Source organism: Aythya ferina (genome assembly GCF_964211825.1).
Source record: "Aythya ferina genome assembly, chromosome: 4".
NCBI lineage: Eukaryota > Metazoa > Chordata > Aves > Anseriformes > Anatidae > Aythya > Aythya ferina.
The window spans coordinates 12819318-12840530 of record NC_140300.1 but is presented as its reverse complement, the minus strand read 5'-3'; the positions used below and the strand labels follow the sequence as shown (position 1 = coordinate 12840530).

Below are 21213 nucleotides of genomic sequence, written 5' to 3'. Positions count from 1 at the left end.
GTGTTATTCAGCCACTTCTGATCTGAGTTTGGTACAGGTCTACTAAGAGAGCAAATGTGGGAACAGAGCTGCTGATGTCCCTCAAACCCTGGCCTGCCATGCCTACAGGTAATGAGCAGAGTGCAACAACTGTAACATCTCTGACAGGAATGAATGTCCCCAAGAGACTAGGATGGAGTTACCGAACATACTTTACTATGTCATCTAATAAATATTTGATCCCAGGTCCCCAGGGGTGCAAAGCTCACACATTACCAATATACTCGAGCAAAACCTAAGTTAATATTCACATATACTTTTGCCTTCTCTGCAATGAATCAAAGCTGATTAATAGGAGTGCATTAATTTGACAGTGTAATAAAGATTATTTTGGTTGGAAAATCATAATGTCTCATAGGTATTCCTAAAAGGAGATGTTCTAAACCATTAATGCAACAGTTCTGAACACTGTGAGTTAAAGACTTCAGATAATTAAAATACAAGAAAAAATAAACAGTTGCATCCATATAATACAAAAAATAGCAAGACAGCACAATAGGATACATTTGCATCTTGAAGGAAATCATAAAATCAGATCATATGATACAATTAGTCACTGTAAGAGGATTTGATAGTTCTAATAACATAGAGTAGTTGTTTGATAAGATCAAATTTTTATTTCCACACAAGGTAGTCCTGCAAAACATCCCTGCACCCAGCTTTCTTTTCACCTATTTCAATAATCCTTCTAAATAAAAACATAAGGAACAGATTGATTTTATAAGACATAGCAATGCTGAGGAAATATGTTGATGTATAACATAATTCACATTTCTTTACTACTTTCTCTTTTCCTAATATTTCTTTCCTGTATGCTCATATTCTATGGCTGTATATTAAAGCTGATCAAAGAAAAATATAACCGAAACATATTTTTATCAAAAATGTAATTCCACAATGCAATTCCACAGGTGTACATTGATTTTAATGGAGCACATATCAAAACATCATGGGTGCCATTTGATTAGTTTCATTTTGCCATTCATACATTAATATTATGTTTATTATTATTGATTTTGCTTCGACTGGATATTCAGTGTCACACTAAAATTATAAAATATATGCATTGGTAGTTTTAAATCATGTTAGTCTTAATGGAAAATCGGCATTATTTTTCTCTTGAATCCTAATGGTAGTTTTCACTTGGTTTCAATGGGAGGAGGATACAGCTGCGCTGTATGTGCCTGCTGACTCCCCACTAGTATCTTTTTAGTCCAGTGATTATTTTGGCTAAACTTGACCTAGGTAAAGAAGGCTCTCAAAGGCCTTACAAAAAGTAAGTTGGTACTACATAGGTAAAGGATAGAAATCTCACTGAGGGGAAAACAACAAATTGAACCTTTATGGGCAAGATTGCTTATACACTCCACAGTCATTCAAGCATTCACTTAAGAGCCTCTCTTATGCATGAGACAACAAGCATGTGGCTTCCGGAGTGTAGAGCTCAAAGACAAATTGTTTGCAGCTATTGTTACTGTAATTTCCCTGTCAGCTCTGTTGCTTAGTCTTTAGCTCATAAACCAGCAGATAAAGAGCTGAGCAGATAAATCAGTTAGCTCACTCGGAGCTTCACAGATCTCTGAGGTGCTCTAGACACATACAAGGGATCAGAGGAGTGAGATATCTCTGCTACTGCCTTAAAATATTCATCTGCCACAGATATATGCACTCATAACAATACTCACTCAGGCCTCCCCATTCTGTTTTATAGGGGAATCCTGTCCTCGGACCAGCGAGAGATTTACTATTGATTACTGTCCTTGGGATACCTCTTTCAGTCTGCTGCTATTGCACAGATCACGCTTTAGCGTGAGGATAATCCCTACTTGGGAGACCTTACCTGCAAAGAGGTCACTGGGGATCTGGGACTTTTTAATGGAACATATTGAATTTGAATCCACTTTTCTGGTTCTGGGTGGTGTCTTTAAAAAATATGACTTATATTTCAATGCACAGTTTTCAAATCTTTAGAAGATCATTGTGGATTCTTATATTAAAACCTTAGAGATCTGTAAGAATATTCCCAAAACAAAGAGGCCTGAGAGCTTTACCACATGCTCTAAATTCACTACAATATTTATGCTGATAATTGCAACAAGAGACATTAGTATAAAGTTTCCCACATCCACTTTCTGTCCCCCAAATCTCTGAGCAAGGCTTTAGGTTGTTCTGCTTTACTTGTGTCTGGTGGATTCAGAAGAGATCTTGCTTCCTTCTGCCTTCCTTGCCAGTCCCAATTTGCAGCCAAGGCAAGGAGCTGTCTGGATCACAGCTATACCTCACAGATGTTCTACCAAAGCATGCAAAGCATGCATCCTCTCATCCTAGGGTTTACACCAGCAGTGCATAAGTCATCAGGTTCAATAAAGGTTCTTACTAGCTAGTTCCCTTTTTTCCTACATATACTCAGACTGGAGGCACTTTTACTTCCCCTGCCTTGTGTGAATCTTCTCACAAAGTGAAGCAAAAATCACAGTTCACTCACCTGAGCTATCAAGTCTCCATTTTCAGCATGCACCAGGATCACAGCCCCAAGACTTTTTAGAAAGGTGAAGGCTTCATAGAGCTGCAGGTAGTACAAAAAAGGAAATACCGCTGAATGAGGAAAACACATTCACACTCAGAACTCTCTGTTCATATTACTTTTACTGAAATTTTCTGATATTAGACTTACTGAAATTGTAGTTCCCTTTTCAACAGGTATTGAGCTAACATGTTCCTTACATAAATTAGACTTCAGTAATACAGGAACACATTTTTCAAACACAGATCAAATATTGAAAGCATGGTTTCTTCAGTGCCTATTTTATCTCAGCATCACTTCAGCAAGCATTAAATAGAGCAGAATACATAGCTTGCAACATGCGCATTTGCACAGGGTAACAGGCATTACTCCAGCTGCACATTTAAGATTTTGATGCATTTCTGCTGGTAATTCCAACCAGGAGATGAGGTTGGTGTGCACTGCCTCCCAGAGAATATTTATATATTATTCTGTCTAAAATTACAATTAAAACCACATGTATTGGAGGTGTAGCAACAGTTATTTAAGAGACTGAGAGCTATAGCTCTAGGAATCAGTACAATTTAAACATTTTCTCAACCGAATAAGCAAACATTATTATTACTAACAGATGCCATTGTCCATTTATAATGACCCGATACTTATGAATGGAAAAGCTGAAGAGGGTAGAATCTGTAATGAGCACTGGACAAACAACCTCATTGTTATCTCCAACCCTAATGAAAAAAGGCCATCTCCACCAAACAACAACACTATTTAGCTGTTTGCAACATCTGAGAAACTCTTGAAGCCTCAAAACTGTCACTGCCTCATGTGTTTCACCATTTTCTCCCTCTCTGACATAGAGTTCTTGAAAGGTAAAGTGGAGGGCAAAATCTTGGGCAGTGTTGAGCAGTTGCAATGTTGGAGACCCCAAATAATCCTTGCAGAAGTTGAAAGCCATACACTAAGGAACATATGCATAATTTCACCACCTCTCAGTACCAGCCCTTCAGAGAGAAAAACCCCTCAGCTGCAAATTCTCATCAGTGCCACTCAGATCAGTGGGAATGTTTCTCTGGGATTCAGCCTTAGCAACTCCTCAGCTGCCAGGAGGGAGATCACAGAAGACAGATAACAGCAACGAGAAACATTCAGAGCAATACCTGGCTGTCGGACATTTGATAGAGATCTTTGTAGGCCATGTAGACTTGGAAAGAGTTAACACCTGTTCCAAGACAAAATACAAAGGGGTTGTCAGGTCAAGTGGATTCTTAAATTGTATTTGAACAAAAGCAATCAGGAAAAACAGATCATAGAGCATTAATCTGGAATTTCACCAGTGAATGACAGAAATAAAGCAGGATTCCACAGCTGTATTACAACTACTATAACCAGAACCCTAAATCCCCTCTTTTCAGAGGGGATTTGCTGGACTCTGTGGATTGCAGTGTTTAGCCCTGGAGCACCCCATCCACCACTGCAGATGAGATTGCTTGGAGCCAAATCACAGACAAATGACAGTGGCTAAAACAAGTATGTAAAATATGCAAAGTTAAAAAAAAAAAAATGCAAAGATTTAGGTTCTGTGAATTGCCAGTTTTCTTTTTAGGTTTCTTTAACTGATCAGGAAAACACTTCAATTTGACCAGAAACTGTGCTTTTAAACAGATAAAGTTCCAGTTATGCTTCCCCAAAGTGCTGAGGAGCTAGCTGTAGGAACCATGTGTCTGAACTAACATACTGGCTTGCTTTTTCTTGATCCTACTGCCCAAAGCACCCAGCTGAGCTGACAGGAGACCCAGAATCAAAGCCTGAAATCAGCTACAAAGGGCAGCTTGCCATACATCTCCCTCCACATTCCAAAGATGGAAGGATTTATGTTGGCAGCAATACAGAACTATGAAGGATGACAGCACCAAATTTTAGAAATCAGTAAGAAATGCTAGTGTTGAGTGTTGGCGGCCAAGTATCAACTGTACTCACACCACTACGTTTTGCCATTTGTTTTAAAGATTTGCAGAGGGATTACACAGCTTCATATTTTAAGGGAATGGGAATTCCAGACATCTTCTGTTGATATCTTCTGTATATTATTAATTTATACTAGTTATAAACTTTCCTTACTCTTTGGTCTACTGACAACATCCCCAGCTTGGTACAGGGACTGATCTCAGTTTTCTAGCTTCAAAGAAAAGTAAATTCCAGGCTAAGCCATGTATGCTGCATTTCAAAAGAGCTGTCAGGAAAACTGCTTCCCGTAGCAGAAGGAAATAAGAAAGAGAACTGTGCATATTATTCATGTTGGTTGTGCTGAATGAATAAGGCTCCCTGATGAAGATATACCTTCTTCATGGGTCTACACATGCACAACTATATCCTCAAGCAGAGGGTTTGGTTGCTTACAGTCACACATGGAGGATAAAACCTTGAAATGATCCCTGGTATTATGTCTTCCTGCTAGGGCCAGGCAGCTGAAGATAAATATGAAGGGGGAGCTGGCCCCTCCTCACTGACTACCAAGCCGAGCGAATCCACCCTGAACTGTGGAGCCCCCTCAGCTGCTGAGTCTATCTTTGTTTCTGTTTCTCAGGATCCCATAAAACACACATGGGTTTACTAACTGTAATGCCTCAGCCTGTTCCATATTACATAGTTTCAATGTACTCAGTATGTCCCAGCTTTAAAATCTTGAAGTTTAACTATGTTTTCCCTGAGACCAAGGCTTACAGCCTCACACCTGCAGACCTGTCTACCCTCTGACTGACCACAGCAGTGTTCAGCACATCTGCCTAACCAGCCTTTGAGGAAAGCTCTGTTTTCTCTTCACAATACCCACAGTGTCTTAGATGTCAGCTGCACCTGGGAGCCACCTTTCTGCACGGGTGACCAATATCAAAGCTAGTCCAAGCCACGCAGACTAGCCTTAGTGACAGCTTGTGACTGAATCCTCTTGTATGCATTTCTCTGTAAGCAAAGAGCTAGGTGACCTATTGCTCTCCCTTATCCACTGAGATCTAGCCAAAGGTAATTCATTAATCACAGCCCTGCAGGAGGTAAGGCAATTTTCTCTAGGTATTATGGTTGGAAGACATGCATTGCCAAAGCATCACAAACTCTTCCAATTTCTTTTAGGCCCTTTTATGACCTTGGTAACAAGACAATGAGTTTTGCTCCCACTCAAGGTAATGTTGTCCCTGAACTCCATGAGAGTAGAAAGCACCCCAGAAGGGACCCTGTTGTAGGACCTTGAGCCTGCTCCTTTTCTGACAGCTCGTGCAGTGGTCACTGACGTAAATCGAAAACCACATCAGATACACACAAAATGGAAGGGCACTTCACAGGCTGCCTTTACTGCTAACAGGAAAGATAGCTGAAACCATCCAATCTTGCATAAGACAGTGCCTTTACAAGATAACCAAGGTAAAATAACACCCATTTATATACACGGATATCCAACTTTAGATTTTTTGCCCAGTGCCTAGGTCTGGTGCCTTGATCTTCTCACTGGAAATACTTGGCTTTTCAAAAGACCTAGTTCACTGCATATTTAACTTCACGTTTAACATTTGTTGCATACAACAATCTTTCCCACATCATGGGTGGATGCTTGTTCTTGCACCAAGAGTGCTCTACAGCAAATTTCAATAAAATTTTTAACAGTGAAAAAGAACAGTAGTTAAATGAATCATCAAGGCCTCTGTCAACACAGTTCAGGCTGTTGTTCCTTTACATACACTGGAGAATCACTATCACAAATTAGCTGCTAAACTGCTCCAAGTCTGATTCTTTACAAATCCACACTTGGTTCTAAAAAAGCTCCAGGCCCATCCAAACCCTGTGTCTCTTTAAATTATCTTTGTATTGATTTAAAACTGATTAATTATTCAATTATACCTCATGACAGGGCACCTCATCAGCAGCTCCTGTTACTCATAGGAGCCAAGATCGTATTAGGTGCACACAGCACTGAAATGTGATTAACTGAGCCCTGCTCCTTGCCTAACTCACCCACCAGACAATCAGCCGAGAACAAATTCAATCCAGATTCTTAGATGATGAAAACCAGTTTCACTCCATTCACATCAAGTCTATTTGCACCAGCTGGCTCAAATGTTTCCAATTATCAGCAAATATTAACCGTTAATTTGAAATATTTTCTATTGTGCTCATGCTTTCATACTCTCCCATACCTTTTGCCTCCTCACACATGAGTAATTCTCATTGACTGACTGACTGAGCCATATTGCAGCACCCATGAGAACAAAGGTGATGTCCTAGTGCTGCTGCAACCAAAGGGACCACCAAGGGCCACATCATACATCCCACTTCAGGAACTGATAAACTGATTCCTGCTTCCTCTGAAAAGTGAAGGCAGGTCAGAGGTATATTGAAAATTCACTTTTCCACAGTCGAAAAAAACTGTTAACTGTCTGCACTGGCCTTTTACTGTAAGCCCCAGGCACATGTGAGAGTGTGGAGCTGCCTGTAAACCACGTGCTCTGGAAAATAACACCCAACTTTTGAAACAAGGCACAGTGCACTTGTCTGATGGTCAGCTAATGCACAGCAGTGTATCCATGTTAACACTGATAACAGGGAACAGCACCATCAGTGTCAACAGATGTCATCACCTTGTAAAAATCACTGATATTATAAAGACCTATGTAAGACCAGTAGCAGTTTGTCTAAATTGTGTGTAATCTTGCTTATTGAAGAATTTTGTTGCCTAAACACTGGTTATACAGCAAATGTACAGCTGCGACACAGGATAAATTCCTCTATGTGACTTCACCTCCACAGTAATTCAGTGAATAACTGCTCACTCAAAAAAATAGGATTTTGCTTATTTTTTCTACTTTGATGGTATATTTCTACATGAAGAGAATTTTTGAAACCTAAGTCATCACTAGCACTACACCTAACAAATATGCATATACATACTAAGACTTCCTAACAGAAAGGTTGTCTGATTTACTCATGGTAATTAAATGCCGTTTCAGAAAATATTTCCCTAATTAATATCCATACATTTACAAAGAAAATATCAAGTGAGAAACATTTGAAAAAATATGTTTCTGGACAGAAAATCCACACTGTTTGGCAGGAACTAGACCAAAACTTACTTTCTGAAGGCTAGATTCAATTGCCCGCACATAGGCATCTGGTGCTACCAAGATACCCTGCCATATAAGACATTTCCAAACTGAAGTAGCGAATGTGGAAGATAATTTATGAACTGTTTTATCTGTCCTAGTCCCGAATGGTAGCTGGAGTCCAGATAGGGTAACCTACAGTATCTCACATGACAGTAGACCTGTTAATTGAACTGTATCCTGAATTTAGATTCCTAAATTAGTGACCTAGATTTTGTGAGTCCTGATACAAATCATCTTCCAGTAACTTCAGGGAAAGCCACTGGAGACCAAACACTTGAGAAAATCAGGACGCTTTTTCATTATTAGGTACCTAATTTTAGACTCTCTTTTCTTCAATAACTTGAACCTATTTTAAAAATATAGCCATGTTTTATAAAAATTTCTAGCAAGTAAAGTATCTCAGACAACTGATGAGAAATTAGCAACAGCCTGTGATGCAAATTTCTCAGACACATATACTGATCTGGCCTTTCATATTTGGGCTTGATTTGATGAAGCTAAATGGACAGATTCCAGTCTAGTAAAAATCTGAACTCAATGTCTCACTCTCTCCATTCATGAAATGAGGTGAATGGTGGTTACCTTAAATGCTGCTCTCTGAATTTTATCTTAAAATAAAGTCTCATTATGCAATGTCTAAGCTTACTTCCACATGTAAAAGCAAGTGTAAAGCGATATGTTAGTGTCTGATAACATACATGGTCCATTTTACAAAGCAGCAAAAGCAGCAAGGGAATACAAAAGTTCAAAGTAGGGCACAATCTTGGGTAGCATATCCAGCACCTGTGCATTTGTTTTCTAGACAATGTATTCTTTAACAACATTCATTTCACCTCTGTATGACATTTCACATTTCAATAAAAACAAAAATACTGTTTATTTTCACTCACTAACCTTTATCTTGCACCAGTACTTCCAGCTCTTCTCGAATTCCATCATACCAGCTAGTGATATCCACATGGAGAGAATAATCACAACAAGATTTGGTGTCAGCTGCCTCGTGCCACTTCTCAAAGGAGGTCAGTAAACTCGATCCAGGTTCGGGAAGCACATGGTCAACTGAAAAAGAGATTCAGTGTCTGTTACCCAGACTACACACTGTTCAGATTTCCTTAGTTCCTGTAATTAACCTTCAAGAATCTTAGCCAAAACAGTAGCCTTTGGGTCAGTTTGTGTGGAGACAGTAACTTTGGGATGTTAGCCAGATCCTGTTGTCTCAGGCATCACATACTTTGTGGATAGTCTACACTAAAAGCAAGGGTTTTTGGCAAGCTGCTTGGTGCAGCAATAGATGCACAGTGGAAGACTCAAACATCTCACCATTTAGGGCATATTTATCTTTCCATTTACAGTTTTCTAAGAGACTTAACGTTCTGGACTTAGCTGTATTTGTTGTCTGGTGTGTCCATTTCTATGTATTTCATAGTTACCATCATTATTAATCAGACCATCATAGTCACTGAATTGGCTCACTCTGCCTTACCAATGTATCGATGAAGATGTTGAATGCTTTCTCAGTGGTCAGAATTGGAAATATGGCCAAATATTTGAACAGAGAAAATAGAGCATGAAAGCAAAAATGACATAAAATAAGGACATGACTACTTATACTACTTATGCACATATACTTATCTTTTTGAAGAGCTAGGTCAAAAGAAAGCATGGAAACAAAGATGGGCTTACTGATGGTACATGCAAACCTAATGTATCACAGGAAGCTTCAACTGAAGAACATACACTGAAAAAAGATGCTGATGAAACTAATGAACAGCAGTGTATTTTGTGCTTATTGCCTGACATCCTTTCAGCTGATATTTTCTTCTGAACATAGGTGATTGATAACACCAGGCAGAAAAAGTAGCTTCATCTTAATTCAGAGGGAGCAAACCTCTACTCCAGAAGGGCAGCTCCTCTGCACAAAGAAGCTAAGAAAATCTGTCATCTGAACAACTGTCTCTCAAAGTCTAGTGAAGGGTGGGTCAAACTGCTCCTGGTAAGAGAGAGATAAATCTTTTCCTGCCATATAGTACACAGAGGAAGGTTATTTAACAACTGGAAACACTTCTTCCTTTCACCAAGGATTCTAAGACATTTCCAATGAGGACTTCCTCTATTCTTGGTTCCAAATCCGAGTTCAGAAATAAGCATCTTGTTATTTCCAAAGCCCCTGAAATGTCACTAGGTGGGAACAACAGATTTTTGCCAGATTTTCTATATCATATAGTTATAGTACTAACTACAGTTTTTTTTTAAAATGTGCATTATCCCTTATGCTTGTTCTGTATTTCAGAGGGAAATCCAAGAGACAATTCCCTATGCTGCTGTTTCATTCTGAGTGTAAATTCATTTTCAAACCAGCCCTGGGTCACAGTGCTCAATGAATTCCCAACATAGTGCCCAGAAATATCAAGATTCGCTGGAAAAGATCTCAGGGTACCATTATGGAGCCTCCTGTAACTATCCCCACCTACAGTAGAGGCTTCAACTTGGGGTGGGAAGGATTAGCATTGCCAATACTCACTGATCATGGTGGTGCCTCCTGCTAGTGCTGCTTTTGTGCCTTGATAGAAATCATCAACAGTAGTCATTCCTTGGTAGGGCTTTTGTAGGTAAGTGTTGACATCTATTCCCCCAGGAATAACCATACGCCCATTAGCCTCTATGGTCTTTACTCCTCCAGGTACAATCAGATTCTCTCCTATTTGCCTAGGCAGCAAAGAAAAGCAATATTATTTTACTTAAAGAAGCAAAGAGGACAGAAGCTATTTGAGGCACATAGGGGAGAGAAACCTAGGGGCTATACAAGAGGCAGAAAGTACTACAACCCCAAAGGGAAGGAGAAATTTGAACACCTGCTCTGGCTGCTGTGCACTGCTGTGGCAGAACAAAGCATTCCTGAACCTGTGTAGCTGTGCCATGTGCTCTCATTGCTCTGCATTGCTCTAGTGGCCAATGAAGAAGCTGTAATATACCAGCATTAAAAACTGATCTTTTAAATTATTAATATATGATTCAGGATGAGACTTAAGCGTCTTGTCTTGCAGCAACTACAAATATCTGGAGTTAACTTTCTCTTGGGGGCTCCAATATTTTACATTAAGTTCTTAAATGAAAATTAAAAACACAGATCAAATATGACAGTACGCTGGAATTGTAAATATATGGCAGAAGCAAAAGGTACATCAGAAAAGAGTCATAATTACTTTGTAATCAAACAATGCAAAATTACCCTTAAAACAGAATCTAAATGTGCTAAAATACAGAAATACACATTTGAGAGTCAAACAACTCTAGTTTAACAAGTCACATATTCTTCATCCTCCTACAACTAAAGCTTAGTGAAATATTCTGCATAACTGTGTGGAAACAATGTTAATTACCTGCTGCTATCTTTCCCCTTTCAGTTCTTCAAAACAGGATTGTTTTCACTATTAAAAATATTAATCTGTCCCCAGGTTAATATCAAGCAAATTCTAGATACTTAAAATACTTTCAGTGTTCATGGACATAGCTATGAGTAAATTAACCTTTAGCTTTTCAAGTTACGTTATGTTTTTATAGTCTATTTTGTACGATTCCTAACAGGAAAATGTACTGTTTTGTGTGGGAGCCATGTCTTTGCACTGCTATCTGTCATCTATCTGGGCTTAGAGATAACTATAACATAGTGTAAGTTGAATTGTTTATCTCATATTGCTGACACACAGTCCCTGTCTTAATTTCCTTTTGTCTGGGATAAAATAACATTTATCCACAGCTAAACAAATACCCCAGACATCTGAGCTGCTCAATCTGTTTCTCTCCTATTAAAATGCAACTCCCACCTATGGAACAAAACACAGCACCTGATTAACAGCCAATCACAACAAGTCAGAACAGAAAACGGATGTAACTGTTAATTAAAGCCAGTGGTGAGAGAGAAGGGAACCAAAAAAAAAAAGAAAAAAGATAATTAAAGATAATTATTCAAATTGGAATTTGGCCAAACCAGAATTAATAAACACCGGAGTTAATAAATAGCCAAATAGCCCCAAGAGGTCTTTTTTTTTTTTTTTTTTTTTTAATACCCTTTGCAAAAATGTCTCCTCCAGCAGCTTGGTTCCCTAGTGTTGTGGGTTTTGGCTGGAGGGAAGCAGAGCCACTCCATGAGCAAACTCCCCAGCAGCAGACGGAGCTGTGGTCTCAATTGCTCAGTGCTAAACAAATCCAAAAGTGCTTAGCTTGTGAGAGTTGATAATATCACAGCTTGAAGCACGTTGAAGCAACCCCATGTCTGACATCTAACATTCATAAACACATACAGCACTGGGAGCATGCTGTAACCTGTTTTCAGCTGGGAGTGCTGATGATACCATGACAAACACAGAATCGATATGCGGAAGCAGCCCTGCACATCAAATTGCACAAGCATGTTGCAAGAAGCTTCTCTGCTGTCAAAATTTGAATTGCAAAGGCATAGCATAAGGCACTCCAACTCACGAGCAGATTGAGAGCTTGTATAAAGTTATGTAGACCCATGGATAATAATGGTGTGGCACCAATTTTTGTTAGTGGAATCTATTCCCCAGATTTTAATCAGAACAATCCTCAAGCCTTGTACAGTGTTTGTGTGGCTACAAAATTTGGAAGTGGAAAAAAAAAATCTTACCAATCTCATTTAAATACGTTTAAACTGGAATTGCACTCCAAGGACTACCACACCTTCTAAAAATAACATTATTAAAGCAAACCTATACAAAAGTATAAAAGCAATAAAAGCAATTCACTTTTCTTTTTTTTTCTTCCACAATCAGTATCTACCAGTTCCCTATTCAAGAGGACACACATCCTAACAAAGCAAAAAGGTGCTAAGTATGCACTGAAGTTTTTTGATGACTGCTCATTATTTTCAGTGTACCATTGAGTAACAGCTTATTTGACAATGGCTCAAGTCACCTGAAGTGACATGGGACCAAATGGCCTTTGTGGATGATGCTGTGCTGTTACCTGCTGGGATCCTGTCTCATATCTTGCCCTGGCATCAAGATTAAGGCTAGGAGAAGGTTGATCTTCACTAGCTTCCAAGGTGATTTTTACTCTGACTGACTCAAACACAGAGTAGGATAATGTGACAGGATTCCTGAATTGCTCACTCAATACTAACTGTATGTTAGTAAGAATGGGGTTCAGTTACTTGTGGGTGAAAAAATACAATAGCACAGATAACTCTATTCTAGGCACTGCATAAATGATTGAGCTGCTTTTCTGATGCACCAGCAACTTAGCAAACTAGAAAACTCAGACTGATAGATTGATGCAGTCTACAATTTTCAATTGAGCAAGCTGGCACATTCTGTCGTACACAAGCTGATTTAAACACAATGGATTTAAACACATCAGGCTTCCAGCTCTTCATAAGCTTATCTTGAAAAAGCTGGAAAACTCCCCCAGAACTCAGTGGAGTTATTTCAGTCGTTATCAAGCCCAGATCTCTTTTAGACACCTCAGGCTCCCTCTAGCTTGGCTTATTGTCTGCTCAGCTCTGGTCCCCAGCCACCCATCCTGCAGACTTTGTAGTCACCCCCTGCCAAGAGTGACCCAAAACCTTCCCTTGGCAGGGATGGAGCAGAGGACAACAAGCATCAGACTGTGACCTACTGCTTCACACTGAGACCAAGGCTCATTTCCTCATGTGGATAAGAAAGACAGGATACATGTACGCAAAATATATTATTTATGTAACAACAGTCATTTAAATTACTAAATATCTAAATTACTATTTAGATAACGAAGAACAGTCTCTCAGCTGCTATTTCAGTGTAAATTTCACTCAAAAATTCATGGCTTAAATTACAGCTGGAAAAAATGCACATGTATCAATGCTCCCTTGTAGCAAGGGAGCCAGTTTGAGCCTTGATAGGTTGGAAAAAGCATCTGCCATCCTCCAAACTATAGATAATCTTCAAATGCATTCAAGCTTAAGTGTACATTCCTCTCTGCAGAACAATTTGCAGGTACACAGGCCAAAAAAAGACCCTACTTTATTTCATTAGTCTGCAAGAGAAACCCAACCTTCTGTTTTCTAATCAGTTTCCACTGCAGAATAGGAAAATGAACCCCAGTCTTTTATATCCCAGCAAAGCCATAACACTATTGCCTATTCGGGGCTGAGTGGTTTAGTGTCCATTCCATTCTGTGGAAAGAATTCTGTGTTAACAGCAGGATCTGCAGCCGGAGGACATCAACTGAATGTGGGTGCCTGAGGTTCAAGATCCAGCTCCAAAGGATCTTGAACAACACTGAACTAAATGTTAAACATTTAGACACAATGGGCAGTTTAAGCTGGAGAAACTGAAAAAGACCAATCTCACAAAATACAGCACTTCCCAGTTCTGCAGAGTTTATCATCTGAACAGAGCTAGGAGCCAAGCCCCTCTCACATCAGACTGTGCTCACAAATTAGCTGCTGAGTGTTTCAGAGCAGGACTTCTAGCATCTCGCACACAAAAATCTCAGGTCACCTAAACTCAGGACACTGGTCATGACTCATGATGTTGAACAGCAGATTTGCCTCCTCTGGGAAAGATAAAGGAGTTTTAAAAATTAAGGTAATGTCCATACATTCATTATTAATCCTAGCTATCTTCAGCAGCTGGGATACATTGTGGAGGTACAGAATTCAGAGGGAGTCTATGTACTTAACGAAGGGCTGCTAAATGGCAGGACAGCTGAAAACTTGGCATTGCTAAACTTCCTAAGGAGTACCACTGTATTTCTGGAATCGAGGCCAAAAATTTGCCACAGATTTTTGCCACAGCAGTTTCAGACTCAGCATCTCATGCACTTAGTTGCTGAATCAGTTCTGATGCTCACAAGTACTAACAGAAAATGTGCATCTGAACAAACAAAAGCAGAGAAAAAAATCAACTAAAATATCTATCAGAGAGTACAACTTTATTGCTCTTATAAAAAAAAGGTATGTGTTCAAAATTTTGTGCTTTCTCTACTTATAATAACAGGTTCATTTTGTTTCTTCTGCAATGCATGTTATACCATATCTGGAAAAGCAGAGTGAAATACTAAAAAGAAAACCATACAGTCCGTGGATAAAAGTGTTCCAAATTTTTTCTCTTAAAAAAAAAAAAAAAAAAAAAGAATCATGAATAATGTAAGTAGGCACAGATATATAAAGAAGCAGATTTTTAATCTGATGATATCTTCTCAAGAAAAGGAGCTCTGGAAACAAGTAAGTAATTAATTATTTACCATATAGCCATAATAATATTTCTGTGCAGTAAATTTTAGCCTCTGGAGACCAAACTTGTTAGATCAAAAAGGAAAATGTTTAGCAGCCAAGAAAAAGGTTTTAATCCCTGTGTACATTATAGTGCTTATAAACACACACAATTCAGCAAAATTATCCCTCATCCCCAAGTCAAGGTGTGACCACTACAGCTACACGATCTCTCTGATACTGTTTACTGGGCTTTCAGTAATATCTATTTATATTTACCCAAGAATACTTTCCCAGTTTCTATATTATATATCATAATAAATCTGTAGGATCCTCTTTTCTAACTGTGTGAAGATTTAAGATCAAATACTTTTTCTAAGCAAGAAAAGGGACATATGAGCAATATATAACACTGTTGTACAAACAGAACATGCTATACTTCAGCATTAACCAACAGCAGGACTGAGAAGGAGTTAGTCCCTCTCAGCATTGCATAACACTGACATTTCTGTGCTGCACAATACTGTACTGCATGGCTGTATTTGCCCTGATTAGATTTGGGAGTAAAAATGCTGTAATAACCCTCCTGCTATACATGGACCCAAAAAATATTCATTGGATTGACAATTACTTCTTGCTTTGAGGTACCCTATGTCCTTGCCTCAGTCTGACTGTTTTGGAAGAAGCTAGAACTGAACTGTTCAAAGAGCAAATATCTTCCATTTACAGCAAAGGTATTTTCTACTTATCAAATCCTAGCAAGGATAAAATGGCAGAATTTCATTATCTAGCGCTCCGCTACAATGACCCCACATCTAGAGGTAACCAAGATGCTATCTGCAAGATGTCTGGTCAACACCATCAATAAATCACATTAGTCTACACCAATAGGCATGCAAAAAAAGTTCAATGTTTAAAAAACCAACTTTATAAGTCCATCTTCCAGGTATAAGTCTGCATAGAAGGAGTGGTCATCATTGATAATTCTTCCACCTTTAATGAGTAGTCGGTCACTCTGGGGGGAAAAAAAGGAAGAAATGTGGGTTTGTTCAAAATAATAAACATAACAACAGATTAATGATACCAAACAGGCTTATATTATATGCAAAGCCATTAATATCAAAACACTCACCCTAAGTATAGATCTATGCCATAGATTCAGAGGGGTACATAGGCAGTGGAAGAAAAAGCCCTGGTTTAACTGAGTGCCTATGACTGATTTTTGGGACATCAGGCCTCATGATAGTCACACAGTTTTATCCTCAAAGCAGAAAACATAGAAACACTTGAAATCCTGCTTCATCCCCTTTTTACCATTACCTTAGAGTAAGGAGGCCAAAAAGGAATGTGAATCCCAGAGACCAAACTGCCCAACACTGTAGATTAGCTCAAAGGAGATTCTTAGCACCCCTGGAAGAGTGACAGAGTTTGAAATGGGTAGAGATGAGACTGGAAGAGGCTGCACAGCCCACAGCTTGTGCTTCCAGTACTGTGTTACAGAGGTGCAGCAGAAAAAACAGTTTCTAGTTGGTTGCTTCTGCATGGAGACTGAGGGCATGATGAAGGAATCGCTGTCTGTTGGTTTATGGCAAGTACTTGCAGCAAGAACTGCAAGTACTTGCCAAAGGGTTAATACAAGTTAGGTGGCTGGGGGCAGTCTGCACTGGGGCTCCCCATGCTGTGTGTCAGTCCCTGAGCGTAGTCTCCAAAGTTAGGTTTACCTAAAATAGCATGTGGTACATCGGGAACAGTCCAACCTAAATGATTCTGTGATTCTGTATGAAATCTGCTGGGACACTGCTCACTACCATCATCTGTTTTCATTTTTCTCTATTCAAACAGTTACACTCTGTTCTCAAAAAAACCCACAGATTTTACAGAAAACAATTTTTACCACAGCATATTCCCCAGAACCAATATTTGAATTCCCCCACTGAAGAAATCATACTGGAAATGCCAGCACCCCACCAACTACCCAGAAACAAGGAAAGTCTGCAACTTCAGGGCATGATGCTTTTGAAAGGCACTTGGCATTTGCCAAGTGACAGTGAATGCTGCAGTCAGAACCCTCTTTTCCCATTCATATATAATAGGCCATTTATTATAAATTAATTCCTTGGCTCACCAAACAGTAACCCACAATCTCCATTTTGTCCATGCTTTATTACTCCTCACTCCAGACTCAGTTCACGGTTTAATTACACGATGACTCACACATACAAATCACGTGTGTCTCAAGTTCCCAGTTCAGAAAACAACTGAACAAGCTGATATGCCTTCTCGTCTACAAAACCAGGGCAACAACCAAGAGCTCCTAAAAAAATTATTGATAAAAAATGCTAAGTCAGAATTAGGGTTGTTATAACAACCTTTCTTCAGTGCAACTTCACAGTTACAGGCTTAATGTTGAGTATTTACTATTGAGCTTGTACTTGAATGTTTTGTGGGTTTGAAGCCTATATACCCCTCTGTATCATTCTAGAAAAGCAAGAAGGGAGAACGTAGCCATCATTATTAAAGACATTTTAAATACAGTGCATGACAAAAGAGTACATATACAGAAGGCTGGAGGCTCTTCTCCCTATGCTGAAGCAGCCAGATGACCTTGGGGGGAATCAAGATCCAAAACTGCACTGAAATACCTCCCTGGGACCTGCCTCACACATTGGCACCCTCCCACTGAAGCACAGAGACAAGTGCAAGTCCTCATTCTGCAATTTGCCAGACCAGGCTCCATGGTTCCCCCCTCCCCACCAGCCTCTCTACTGCCACTTATAATTGTAGCATTTGTGAATCAGCAGCCTGAAAGGTAATACATTTCACCATGTGCTGGCAGTAGCATCTCCTCACCATGATGATGAACTGCACTGCCCACTGACCTGCAGAGACCACCATCTTGTAAGCTCTTTCTAAGCTCATTCAATTGCCTTCCTACACATTAATACTGTCCTGCCACAAAGAGGCAAGAGCACATTGACACCAGCAGGGAATGCTCCTAGAGCATTGCATCTGCCACTGCTGATGAGTTAAAAAATCTGCATGCTCATCAAGATGTTCTACTGATATTTTTTATTTTTTACACTTAGGAGAAGATGCATAATACATAGAAACAAATGTAGCAGGCTGAGAAAATAAAACAGACTAAAATAAAACAAAGCACAATCCCAGAAGAATAACTGTATACATAAGGATTTTATATGCTTTTATATATGTATATGTATGTGGCAAAACAACATATTAGAAGAATCTGAAACCAAAAAGGATACAAATCTAGTTTCAAGAAAGCACTCAGTTATGTGTCATCCATTACATTAAGTCTCACTTACAGTTTATGAAGGATTACTGAATGTTTAGCTATAAAGTCAGCATTTCAGAGGGTCTAAGAAATTCTGGTGAAGAAAGCAATCTGCACTTTACAGAGGCTTTCAATGTTTAATTTCTTGACAACTTCCTGCTCAAAAAAAAACCCACAAACCTCCCAACACTGTTGCAAAAGGAAGCAGCATCTAAGTTGGCCTGTGGCTAAGACTGTGCTCAGCCAGGAATAGGAAGCCATGGGATGGAGATGAGGCTGCCAAATCCCCCACAAATTTTGATGCTCCCCACAGCTCCCCAAGTCTGCCAAGCTACCACGGACACAAGCAACCAGGCAGGTGTCCATGGAGCCGTGCCCAGCTTTCATCAGGACTGATCGATGCGGAAACATCCTGACATACATTTTGATCCCAGTGAATCAGCAAATTCTTATGAAAAGTGTTTTGTTGGCACTTTTCCCAACCACTCAAAACCGTAAGTGCGTCTGTAGGACGTGTTACAGATCACAACAAGCCAGGAGCAAAGCTGGGTACATTTACACAGATGGTGCTGATGGGCACGAAGGAATCAGGTCAGGTTTGGGTGCCGCACGGACACCCCAGCAGCACGCTGTGCCCCCATACACCCTGTGGGGACTAGCAGTGGCTCACCTCCAGCCTGAACGCTGGTACCAAATGCCTGCATGCACCTGTCCTCGCTGATGCATTTCCATGACCGTGCTAGAAAAATGACACAAGCATAACTGGCTAATAGGGAGGTGTGGGTTCACACTTCCAAGCAATTTGTGGCATTGTTTATGAACTAAACTTTGGTCAACATGTGAATAATCAGAGCCTATTGCAGCCTAAGCTTTGGAACAGGCACGGCCCTGGCCAGAACACAAAAGGATGTTGCATCCCTACTCTGCTGAGATGCCCACAGTGCCAGGATGCTTCCTGTGCTGTTTCAGGTCACCAGTACTTGCTGCAGTGAAATCCTGGACAGAAATCTGGGTACACAGGGACTGAGAATTAGGTTAGCCTTTGTTCCCCAGCACAAAGCCCGGCTGCGTGTGTGTGGTCAGCAGCCATTTACTCTTTACCAGGGACCTAATGTCAGGCAGGCTGCTCACAGTTTTCCTAACCATGTGCCAAGCATCCAGAAAAACTAGTGACCGAAGTCCTCTTCTTCCTAATAACACTACAGGCTGGAGGACAGCCATGGTCTGCTGTGCCCTCGGGAAAGCAGGGGGAGGGAGGAGTGGCCCAAAACTCATGAATTAATCATGCAGCGCTGGCCCATATTTCCCCTTCCCAGCTATAAATCCCTCAAGGCAGGCCATTTTCTTTGCTTAGCTCTCAGATGTACCCTCAGCCACTGGGGTGACCTTCGGGTGCTCTCACAATACAAACAACAGCGCGCTCATTACTCAACCCAGGCGGTGACAGCAGTATAAACCTTTACATAGGACAGACAGCAGGGACACAGCAAAACAGAGAGGAGGAATTACAACGAACATAAAAACTGAGCAATTCACCGGGTGCCAAGACTCAACGCAATAAAAACCCTGCACTCACTGACATGGGAGGTGTGGATTCATGCAATTGCTCAGCATTTAGGGGGAGGATTGGAGCCGAGGTGGCTCTCCAGCCATCACTGCAGCATCGATGCGGTGGCACCAACGCCAAGCTGTTTGCTTCCGGGTTTTGGGGCTGGGTATGAGACAGCATCAGCTCAGCAAGCAAACGATGCATATCTTGTGCATCCCCACAGCTCCATTTTACAAGCGCTCTGGCACCGCACAGCTCGGCTTGCTGTTGAGTACAATACAGCCGCTCCTACCATTCACAGCTCTCCACCTCCCAACCCTGCACGCTGCATTCCCAGTGATTTTTTTTGCTAATCTCAGGCTAGCTTTTCCTGCTTAATCTGGCAGCAAAGCCACCGAGCTTAGCCGGTGACATGACAGCAATATTCACAGCAGCAGAAGGAGATGCCACAACCTCGGCATCATTTGCTGCAGGAGGAGGGGCTGTCTGCCCAGACACCAGGCTTTTGCTCAGTTACAACTATTGTTTGCTTTACAGCAAGAGCAACATGAAACATCTGTAAAATGGTGACAATTTGTACAGATTGCCTGTTTTGATGATTTTTTATTTTTTATGTCAGCTTGGCTCAGCCCTTTGTGAAATATATCCATATTTTCACTTATTCTCAATGGTAAAGGGCCAGCAGAGACAAACAGGGTCTGAATCAACCTGCCAGATGATCCTGATGATGAGCCTGAACCCCACACTGTGGTCCTAAATTCTGCAGACGTTCCTGTGCAATTATAAGGGAAGTCAAATTCCTTCGGTCAGTAAATCACTCAACTCCAAATAATTTGAAAATATGATCCAATTGCTAGATTACAATGCTGGAGGAAGATCAACTGCAAAGAAATTTAAAATTATCCCTTTTTTTTCATTCACCTATTGCACTAAAAGCTACATAAATTTAGAATTATTATACACAAAAATTATATATTTTTTTAAATGCGCAATTCTCAATTTACTTCTAGAACTACTGAAAAACACAGCAACAGAATAAATAAATCTGCCATTGTATGATATAAGATTCACTAAACAAATGTAATTTCAACCTGGTGCATCATGCCACAGTACAATGCAGCACAAGCTATAGTAAGACACACTTCTCTGCAGTATCAATATCCATTGTACTGCACTTGCACGTACCTTTCAGAGAAAAACCACACCTACACAGTACAAGATGGAGCTTGAAGGGGAAAAAAGAGCAAGAAAGAATCTAACATTATCTATTCTAGACCTATGAAAACATTCAAAGAAATTTTAAAGTGATAGTTTAACCAAATAGCAGCATCTGTCCAGACTGCAACTCTGATATATGCTATTATATTTTTGCTTCTCTTTCACGAATGGAATGTCTATCTATTAAACCTCCAGCTCTAAATCAAGCAAGTAATTCCTTTTTAAGTATTTACAGTT

At 40.1% G+C, this 21213-nt stretch overlaps 1 protein-coding gene across 2 annotated transcripts in view; it reads right to left on the bottom strand.

The window, feature by feature from the left end:
- Positions 1 to 21213, bottom strand: part of CRMP1 (collapsin response mediator protein 1) — a 49122-nt gene that overhangs the window by 17382 nt on the left and 10527 nt on the right. For both annotated transcript variants that reach the window (XM_084516449.1, XM_084516450.1), the window contains exons 2-6: positions 15841 to 15929; positions 10223 to 10407; positions 8596 to 8760; positions 3709 to 3770; positions 2525 to 2605 (exon numbers count right to left, since the gene is read on the bottom strand). In XM_084516449.1, the coding sequence (XP_084372575.1) occupies positions 2525 to 2605; positions 3709 to 3770; positions 8596 to 8760; positions 10223 to 10407; positions 15841 to 15929 (582 nt within the window). The remainder of the gene's footprint in view (positions 1 to 2524; positions 2606 to 3708; positions 3771 to 8595; positions 8761 to 10222; positions 10408 to 15840; positions 15930 to 21213) is intronic.